Raw genomic sequence first — 9801 nt, 5'->3', positions numbered from 1 at the left:
TCCTTCCTTCCTTCCCTCCTTCCTTCCTTCCCTCCTTCCTTCCGTCCCTCCTTCCGTCCCTCCTTCCATCCCTCCTTCCGTCCTTCCACAGGACCCAGGGCAGAGGGCCGTTCCTCCTGACTGTGACCCTCCCTGTGGGTGGTTAAGTCCTCTCACCTGCCTGCTGCCTTGGGAAGTATATTAACAGTCGTGGCCCTAGACTCGTCGAGGTGGGATTCCCACTGAGAATCGCATGAGCGAGTGCTGCGCAGGCTGTTTGACCAGCGTGGCGCCGGGCAGAGGCCCCCGGAGACCTCTGGGCCCCGAGGCTGCTGCTCCGCAGTCACCGCTGTGAATCAGTAACACGCAGGCGGCCTCCTCCCAGAACACGGAGCCCTGCTGTGCGAGGACACTGCCCTCATTGGCTTCAGGTTCAACGAGGTGATGGTCCTTTGGCCTTGAGTCCTCTGCTTGGCCCTTGGAAAGGATTGCTTGTGCCTTTTACGTAAGAGAACCAGGCTCGCTCTGGTTTTAAGTCTCACGTAGGAACAGAGGGGGTGGGTCTAGGAGTCATAGACTCCCACAGGGACTCTGTCATCTCCCACAAAGCCACTTGGGGGGTGTTTGCGTTCAGGCCGCCGGCCCCCAGGGTCAGAGGAGCTGCGGTCCTGGGTCCTGCAGATATAAGATATTATAGCTTCGAGATTTCAGAGGCAAGAAATAGAATAGATTCTTTTCAGGTTGGAAGTCACACCTTTTCTGAGCCCAACTGTATCGGGAACTGTTCTAGGCTGAGGGTAGGGCTGGAAACGAGGCGTGCCGCCCCGCCCCCGTGGAGTTTACATGCAGGGACAGTCCGTTATCTATATAATAAAAGCCTAAGCGACCCTTACAGTGGAACGACCACCAGGGGGCAGACGCTCAATGCAGGAGCTGCCCCCTGGTGGTCAGTGCATTGCAGTGCGCTCCCACAGGGGGAGCTCTGCTCGTGCTCCCACAGGGGGAGCTCCTCTCAGCTACAAGCCGGGCTCATGGCTGTGAGCGCAGCAGCCGTGGCGGAAGCCTCTCCCACCTCCTTGACACCACAAAGGATGTCCGACTGCGGCCTAGGCTGAGAGTGGGTCTAAGCCGGCAGGTGGACATCCCCCAAGGGGTCCTGGACTACGAGAGGGTGCAGGCTAGGCTGAGTGCCCCACCCCACCCCCCGAGGTGCACGAATTTCATGCACTGGGCCTCTAGTTGAAAATAAAGGGTCTTCCATGTCCATGTGCTTCTCAAAAATAAACTGTGTATTAGCACTCCCTCCCATCAGCTTCTGATGCTGAGGTGCCGTGCTCACACTTAGCTGGCGCCTGTTTACCTGTTAGTTTGTGGTGTTTTCCCTTCGTCATACTTGGTTACAATGGCATGTGAGCTAAGCTGGGTGAGAGTTACGGCATCCAGTGTTGGAGCAGCTCCTACGTGTAGTTCTGCGGCAGGTGCTGGAGATTCAAGCGGAATAAGACACGTGTTACCCCCCGTGGGCTTACAGTGTAGGCGGGGAAACGGGGCCATGAAGACAGTGGGGGCGTCATCAGGAATCGGTCCAGCAGATGTTGATCGACGCCTGCCGTGCGGTCGGCGGCCCTGGTGGAAGGGCGAACACTGGGTCCGGCCTGACAGTATGTCAGATGCCGCTGACCATGTGGGCTGCGTGTCTCGTTTCGGTCCCGCCCGCCGGCACGCGGTTAGATTTGTCACTTACGGCAGATGGCGGGCGACTGAAGCGTGGGTTGCAGAGGGCTCGTGGCCCCGTGTTGGGTCATCCGAGGGGGAGCTGCAGAGAGCTGGGTCGGGGCGTCCCGGGGGACGGGTGCTGAACTCAACCCTACAAGACCGTGGCCCTGGCCGGAGGCTCGGTTGGTTAGAGCGTCATCCAGATGTGCCTTTGAAAGAAGGTGATGATGACCTCGACGGCATAAGGGAGAGACGGGGAAGCCTTTGGACTGGGAGTGGGCGGAGTGGGCGGAGGGGCTGGCCTGGCCCCACAGCTGAGCAGTGGATGCTGAAGGAGGGGGACTCGCGGCGACACAGCGGGGAGGCTGAGAACTCGGTCCGGGCAGGGCAGTGCTGCGGAGGCCGGGGTCACATCTGCTGGTTGTGCTACCGACGCGCCTGGTGACGCCTCGGAGGCCGAGTGGGTGGTGGCAGGTGACAGGGTCACAGGGTCCAGGGCAGTCATCTGACGCGGGTCCTGGTTCAGCTGGCCTTGGTGTCACCACTTAAATGCATCCGTGTGTGACCTTAGCCATCAAACGTAATCACTTCATCTCATTGTGAGCATCCTAAAGGTTTTATGGGAGACGTTCGAACATTGTAAACACCCTTCGCGTCCACTGTCTTGGTTTCAGCTCCCTCCCCGGCCCCTAGGGACCTACGTACAGTGGGGCCTTGACTTACGAGTGTCCCGACGAACGAGTTTTTTGAGATACCAGCTGTCTCTCCCCCGATTTTTTGCATTGAGTTGATAGAGTAATTTGAGTTAACCAGCTCCTTAACGAGCTCGGTCTCGGAACGAATTAAACTCGTAAGTCAAGGCCCCACTGTAGTTCTGACCCAGCCATGTTCACAAGTTTGCATCCGGCCGTTTTCTCTACACTCCCTCAGGGTAACAGGTAGTGTGTGTGTGCGTGCGTGTGTGTGTGTGTGTGCTTGTGCATGTGCGTGTGTGTGTACACGTACGTGTACGTACGCACGCATACCTTGTATTGGTCAAATACATAATTATCACAAAATACAGAAATTACAACACCTTCTGGAGTCACTGTGAACATGTGTGTACATACATTACATATAAACCTACATACGTTTAACAGCAAGGGTGGGGTTACATAAACTGCTTTGTAATTTAATGTCACAAAATCCCTCATTTATCCTCTGGGTAACAGACCAGCCAGGGTGGGCGGGGGCGGGGACAGCGACCACCCAGACCCCCCGCTTCCTGAATAACGCATCTCCCCCCGCCCCTGTTTTTGTCAGCTTCAGTATCAGATACGGCCCAGCAGCCGACCGAAGAGCAGAACAAATCTCTCGAAAAACCAAAACAGAAAAAGAATCGCTGTTTCATGTGCAGGAAGAAAGTGGGACTTACCGGTAAGGGCTCCGAGCAGACGCTTCGAACGTCAGCTTGCGTGTTGAGTGACGCCTGCTCCCTGCTCTTGGCCTCCGCGAGGCCGGGTCTGTCCCTGGGAGAGGTGACATTGGGCATGCTCAGCTTCTGCGCTTCCATAAAGAAATAAAAGCAGCTTGAATTCCGTACCTAAAAGCGGAGTGAATAGTTTTCTCTTAAGCGATTGTTGCAGCTGAGTTTGAGGGTGTGAGAGAAGTTAGGTCCGTGAGCCAGGCCGTGGCAGGGCCGCTGTGGCCCCTGCCTTCGGGGCCAGCAATGGAGAGGCCATGTCAGAGCCGGGCGAGCTGTGAGGGACTTCGGATACAGGGCTGACCGTAGGTTGCTGTGAGGGTTCCGTGAGTTCACACGTGTTAACACATGTAAGGCGATTCGCCCCGGGCTGCCACGCAACACGGGATCAATCCGTGTGGACCATGGTAGCAGGGCTGTCAGGTGGCGTTGTTGTTAGGAGAGGGAGAAAAAGTGTTCCAGATGCCACTTGGGTATTTAGCAAAGGAAGTGCATGAAGCGTAATCACGTAGATTGGTTTGGGAGTTCAGGGACGGGAGTGACTGACTTATTATGTAAAAGAAGAGGCGCCCTAGCTGGTGTGGGTCAGTGGATAGAGCATTGGCCTGCGGACTGAAGGGTCCGGAGTTCGATTACTGGTCAAGGGCACACGCCCGGGTTTCAGACTCGGTCCCCTGTAGGGGGCATGCAGGAGGCAGCTGATCCATGATTCTCTCTCATCATGGATGTTTTTCTCTCCTTCTCCCTTCCTCTCTGAAATCAATAAAAAAGTATTTAAAAAAAAAGAAGAGGAGGAGGAGGAGAGGCCCGTGGAGGACAGTGTGATGAAGGCAGAGGAGGGAGCTGGGACTGGAGAGATGAGCGGGCCTCCCTGAGGGAAACGGGCGTTTCAGCCAGAAAGAGTCACCTGAGGGAACAGGGCGGCTCCGGGGCCAGGAGCGGGACGGTTGCCGCGGGCAGAGCAGGTGAGGGTCGGGCAGAGCAGAGGTGAGGCTAGGGCTGTGCACGGGGGTGCATTGGGGAGCAGCTGCAGCTGCACCAGTGACATCCATTGTGTGCCCCGTGCCCGGCGTTGTGCTGACTTCAGTACGAGCTGAGAGGAGCGGGGGTCGGGTTTTGAACAGAACGGTGTGTGAGGAAGGTGTCCCTGCTGAGGAGCAGGTGGGAGGAAAGCGGAAGGAGATGTTAGTCTCATATCCAAGGTGTTTAAGACCGGCCCGTCCGAGCACGCGCAGAGAAGACACGAGGAAATACACAGTATTCAGTGTCAGGTAGAGGCTTCTAACTCCCAGAAACCCTCCGACTCCGACAGGAGGCCCAGTCCGTCCGCCTGGGGTCGCTGCTGGCTTCCTTTTCATTCCTGCTTCTGAAAAAGCTACAGAATATAGTTTTATTTTTTATTTATTTTTTTTAAGGGGAGTATGATAATTTTTATTTTTATTTTTTTTAATATATTTTTTGATTTTTTACAGAGAGGGAGGGAGAGGGATAGAGAGTTAGAAACATTGATGAGAGAGAAACACCAATCAGCTGCCTCCTGCACACCCCCTACTGGGGATGTGCCCGCAACCCAGGTACATGCCCTTGACCGGAATCGAACCTGGGACCCTTCAGTCCGCAGGCCGATGCTCTATCCACTGAGCCAAACCGGTTAGGGCCAGAATATAGTTTTAAAGTATAAAAAACGTAGTAAAGGAATTGTCCGTGTTGAAAATCCTGTGTTCCATTCCCAGAAATTCTCTCACACCATCCAGTCCTCATTAGGGGAGCGGGGCCAGTTTTGTGTACAAACCTTCCCCTCTCCTTCCATCTCTCTTTTGGCTTCAACGCTGGGCATTTTCCTGAACGAAGTAGCTTGCTATGTGTCAAGTAGCACAGTCCTCATTTGATCCTTCCAGTAACTTATTATTCCAAAATTACAATGGCAGTTGAGGCCCAGAGCGGCTAAGGAATTGGCCTGCGTTAGCAGTGGGTTCATGCACGGGCACCCTGACTACACCCCCTGGTCTTAGTCGCTCAGCCAAAGTTCAGCTCCCTTCCCATCGGGAGGCAGAGCGGGGTGGTTAGCTAAGGACAGCTGTGTGGACGCTGTTACTTGTTAACAGCTGTCAGGGGTCGTTGGTCTTTCTTAGTTAAAATGTAAGCCTGCCCGCTGACCGTGTGCCTGTTGTCACATTGCAGAGTTTAGATGCAAGAAATGTTTCCCATCTTCCACTTAGCAACCTGCTTTGACAGGAGGTAGTTGTGGCCCTGTCGTAGGTGAGGGAGCGGAGCCCAGAGCCGTGCTCTGGTTCAGACCTGAAGCGATCAGCTAGTGAACGTGGAGAATGCTCTTGGGCTGTGAACGATGCTCTAGCTGTCGCCCCGAACACGCGGTCTGTGCTGAACTTGAAATGTGCTCCCGATTCCACCTGCCCCCGACTCAGATGTGTGTGTTCACCCCCTTCCAGGGTTTGAATGCCGGTGTGGAAATGTTTACTGTGGGGTACACCGCTACTCCGATGTACACAATTGCTCTTACAATTACAAAGCCGACGCTGCTGAGAAAATCCGAAAAGAAAATCCGGTGGTGGTCGGCGAAAAGATCCAGAAGATTTGAGCTCCTGCTGGAATACAAAATCCTTTGACCATCTGCAAACTAAACATTGACTTGAGGTGTTTTTCCTGGTCAGTGGGCGGGTAGAGCAGTGTCCCTTGCATAGACCTTTTAATCATGCATGTCACCAGAAGAATAGATTTTTGTTTTTGTTTTGAAAATGACTCTTGAACATTTATTTCCATTGCAGTTTCTGTGGCTGAGAAGACTTAAGTAAACTTTACAAGTATTATCCTTTTAAGATCCTTTTCATTTTAGTTGAGCGCAGAGGGCTTTTATAACAAACGTGGAGAAATTTTGGCGGGCTGTGATTTCTTTATCCCCCTCCCCCAGTATTAAACATGCATGCGTTAACCTTGCGGTTGATTTTCTCATTGTGTATGTACATAGAGCTTTTCTCTGCAGCACGACTCCTCTTTTGATAATGCCCTCCGGGGCACAGCTAGTTATCGGTAACTGAATGTATCTGAATCATTAAGGCTGCTTCTGTTTTCTTCCTTAACAAAGGTTCTACATACGTTAGCATAGAGTTTCTTTGCACCCACTATTTATGTCTGAATCATTTGTCACAGGAGAGAGTGTGCTGGGGAGATCCTAGAGTTTGTATGTTTTAATTTTTTTTTTTTTTTTTTTGAGCGAGGGAAGGAAAAGATGAGTGCATTTCATCGCTGACCGCGGGTTTCAGAGTGCGTTCATCGGTCTGTGTGTACACGATATGAAGAATGGTCTGAAGTAATTGTGCTGTATTTATGTTTACCCACCAGTCTTTGATTAAATAAAAAGCAAAACCACGACCTGCCCGCGTGCTTGCCTTTTCTGTCCCTCTCCTGGCGGTTGTCACACTCCCCGTCCTGCTGTGTTCCGCCGGCCTCACACTCATCCTGCGAGAGCCCTCCTGCTCCGCTCGCACCTGCCCGTGCGTGATCTTCCGTTCCACAGTGATCGCACACGCCTGTGCGGTGAAGATGTCAGCGTGTCTTTCAAGCCGAGGACGTCTGTCGCTGAGCTGTCAGACTTGCTGGCTCTGGTCTGCCTCCCTGCTCGGCTCTCGGTCACACCGAGTCAGCATAGGACAGTGATGGCGAGCTCATTTTTTTGGTTGATTTTTCTTTGTTAAATGGCATTTAAATATATAAAATAAATACCAAAAATATAAGTCTTTGTTTTACTATGGTTGCAAATATCCAAAAATTTCTATATGTGACATGGCACCAGAGTTAAGTTAGGGTTTTTCAAAATGCTGACACGCCGAGCTCAAAAGGTTCGCCATCACTGGCCCAGGAGAACTGTTCTGGTAGGATGAGAAGAACGGAGCGCAGCTACACCGCGTGGACACAGAGTCAAAGGGGTCGTCAGCCTGGCAGAGGTGGAGGCCATGGTGTCTGGCACTCCCACCCGCGGCGCCCCCAAGACGGCGGACGAGAAGGCCGCCTTCGATGGGAAGGCGACGCTTCGTGTTTACAACTTCTGTGCCCAGGACGTGCCGTCGGCCCAGCAGTGGGTGGACCAGATCCAGAGCTGCCCGGCTGCGCTGTGTCCAGTCACAGACCACTAGGGGTGGGCAGGGCCCCCCGGCCATGTTTACAGCCCCCACCCTTGACAGTAGTGAGGCCCAGCCCCCGAATGTGTGTGTACAGCCCCTGCCAACCCCACCCTGGCTGAGCGCTGGCGGGAGGCGCCATGGTACAGCCCTCTCGGTGGGCCTGTGAATAGCCCAGCCCTGCCCGCGTGGTGGCCCCGGCGGGCCGCAGGCACCCTGTTCCTACAACCAGAGTCTATAAAGAGAACTAACTAGGGGAAAAAAATCGAAAAGAAATACCGAGCGCGTAAATTCAGACCGAGCAGTCGGAGGATTGGGGAGTGAGAGAGACCCTCAAAAAGCCCTTTGCCCTGTGGTGTCCAAGCTTCACCAGGCACCATCCTTTTTAAACCATGAAATATGATGTAAAACAGCAGTATTGTCACCATGCAAAGCTCTAGGTTTCAATGTGTCCACTTACTACATGTCTGCTCTACTTTAGTACGTCATGGTGGCCGAGCATGAGAATCTGTAAATGTAAATTTATCACACGAACAGATGAAAACAGGAGAGAATCCATTAGAACTGTCTCAACAGATTCAGAGAAAGTATTTGATAGGATTTAGCAATCATTCGTGGGTTTTAAAAACGCGTGATAAACGAGCACTAGAAAGGAATTTCCTTATACTGATAGTTTCCGTGTAAAACCAGCCACACAGAAAGCAGGCACCTTGTAAAAAGAGGCAACTCATTCCCTTTCAAAGTCAGAAAGCAAGGGCTGGGCCCTGGCCCGTGTGGCTAAGTGGATAGAGCGTCGGCCTGTGGTCTGAAGGGTCCCAGGTTCGATTCCTGGTCAGGGCATATGTGACTGGGTTGCGGGCCGATCCCCAGTAGGGAGTGTGCAGGAGGCAGCCGATCCATGATTCTCATCATTGATGTTTCTCTCCCTCTCCCTTCCTCTCTGAAATCAATAAAAATATATTATAAAAAAAAAGACAGAGAAACCAAGGGATGCCCACTCTCACGGCGTACGTAATTCAAAATTACGTTGCAGATCCCCGCCAACAGTAAGACACAACACAGATCTCCATCCACTGCTCTATTACTATCACCACTCACAGCATGGCAGCCTCTTCAGCCGGTGAGAATGACGGGAATGAAGCCTGTTTGGCCCAGGGAAAAGTGTTCAGGAGAAAAATGTAGGGCCAGGCCGAAAAATTGCCCTTCGTGAAGTTCACAAAGATGGGAAAATGCTGTGCATGCAGAGGGAACGAACAGCCGAGCCCGTTTGCCACAGTGGATAGAGCGTCAGTCTGTGGACAAAGGTCCCGGGTTCCATGCTGGTCAAGGGCACATGCCCAGGTTGCGGGCTCGATCCCCAGTAGGGGGCGTGCAGGAGGCAGCTGATCCATGATTCTCATCATTGATGTTTCTATCTCTCTCCCTTCCTCTCTCAAATCAATAAAAATATATTTTAAAAACACAAAGGGAATGAACACGTAACAGGAAAATGTGAAGAATGGAGGTTTGTGGGATGATAGGCAATCTTTTTGTTCGTTTTTGTTTTGTTTGTTTTTAATATATTGATTTTTTAGAGAGGAAGGGAGAGGGATAGAGTTAGAAACATCGATCAGCTGCCTCCTGCACACCTCCTACTGGGGATGTGCCTGCAACCAAGGTCCATGCCCTTGACCGGAATCGAACCTGGGACCCTTGAGTCTGCAGGCCGACGCTCTATCCACTGAGCCAAACCAGTTAGGGCTGTGTTTTTGTTTTTTGGTTTTCTTTATCATTGTAACGGGCATGTTCAACATACCCCCACCCCGAAAAGGAGAAAAGGAAGTAGAGTGTATTTGCAAGTGACTTCCAATGGTTTTTATTTTCAAACGCAGTTTTGGCCTTTTCAGACACTTATATGTAATTAGAGGGTTGGCAAGTCTATTTTAAAACGATGAAATCTTCCCCTTCAGTCATCTTATGGCCACACCCCTCCCCCCACCCACACACCCGTATAGTGTGGGCCGCATCAGCTAGGGGGTCGGTTGCTTTCGTCAATAGTTTTGTATTAATCCCCGAAGCATTCAGGGAGCGCCCCTCTGTACCCCGTGTTTTGCTGGGTGTTGACCAAGCTGCTCACAGAATGAAACCTTGCTGCCTTGAAGGGGAGGGTCAGGCCTGTGCAGACTGAACAAGTAATAGCCCGCGGGAGAATGGCTGGGTCCATGGGGCGGGGCTTTTTTTGAGGAGGCGTGGTCACAGTGGCGGGGCTTTTCCGGGAGGCGCGGTCCATGGGGCGGGGCTTCCGGGAGGCGCGGTCGGCGAGGCGGGGCTTCCGGAGTCGTGGTCAGAGGGGGCGGGAGTATCGGGGCAAATTGGGCGGGGCTTCCGGGAGGCGTGGTCCGCGGGGACGGAGCTGCAAGAGGATTGGCCTTTGGGGCGGGGCTGAATGGAGGCGTGGTTAGCGGGGACGGGGCTGCCGAGGGGCGTGGCTAGTTGGGCGTGGCTTTCTGGGGGCGGGGTCAGCGGCGG

General features: G+C 52.9%; 2 protein-coding genes across 6 annotated transcripts in view; both read left to right on the top strand.

The window, feature by feature from the left end:
- The window catches only part of ZFAND6 (zinc finger, AN1-type domain 6), a 43412-nt gene extending 36865 nt beyond the window's left edge, over positions 1-6547 (top strand). For 3 of the 5 annotated variants that reach the window (XM_014529146.1, XM_005858271.2, XM_014529150.1), the window contains 2 exons: positions 2998-3111; positions 5608-6547. In XM_014529146.1, the coding sequence (XP_014384632.1) occupies positions 2998-3111; positions 5608-5756 (263 nt within the window). In that variant the 3' untranslated portion in view covers positions 5757-6547. The remainder of the gene's footprint in view (positions 1-2997; positions 3112-5607) is intronic. The other 2 variants (XR_001359624.1, XM_014529153.1) reach the window with 2 other exon arrangements.
- Positions 6548-7128: 581 nt separating this feature from the next.
- Positions 7129-9801, top strand: part of FAH (fumarylacetoacetate hydrolase (fumarylacetoacetase)) — a gene marked incomplete at its 3' end in the record, with an annotated part of 26972 nt that continues 24299 nt past the window's right edge. Inside the window, exon 1 of the mRNA XM_005858281.2 lies at positions 7129-7273. Coding sequence (XP_005858343.2) covers positions 7129-7273 — 145 coding nt within the window. The remainder of the gene's footprint in view (positions 7274-9801) is intronic.

Source organism: Myotis brandtii, unplaced genomic scaffold, assembly GCF_000412655.1.
Source record: "Myotis brandtii unplaced genomic scaffold, ASM41265v1 scaffold1166, whole genome shotgun sequence".
Taxonomy (NCBI): Eukaryota; Metazoa; Chordata; class Mammalia; order Chiroptera; family Vespertilionidae; genus Myotis; species Myotis brandtii.
The sequence above is the reverse complement of the archived record's forward strand: the minus strand, read 5'-3'. Positions and strand labels throughout refer to the sequence as shown.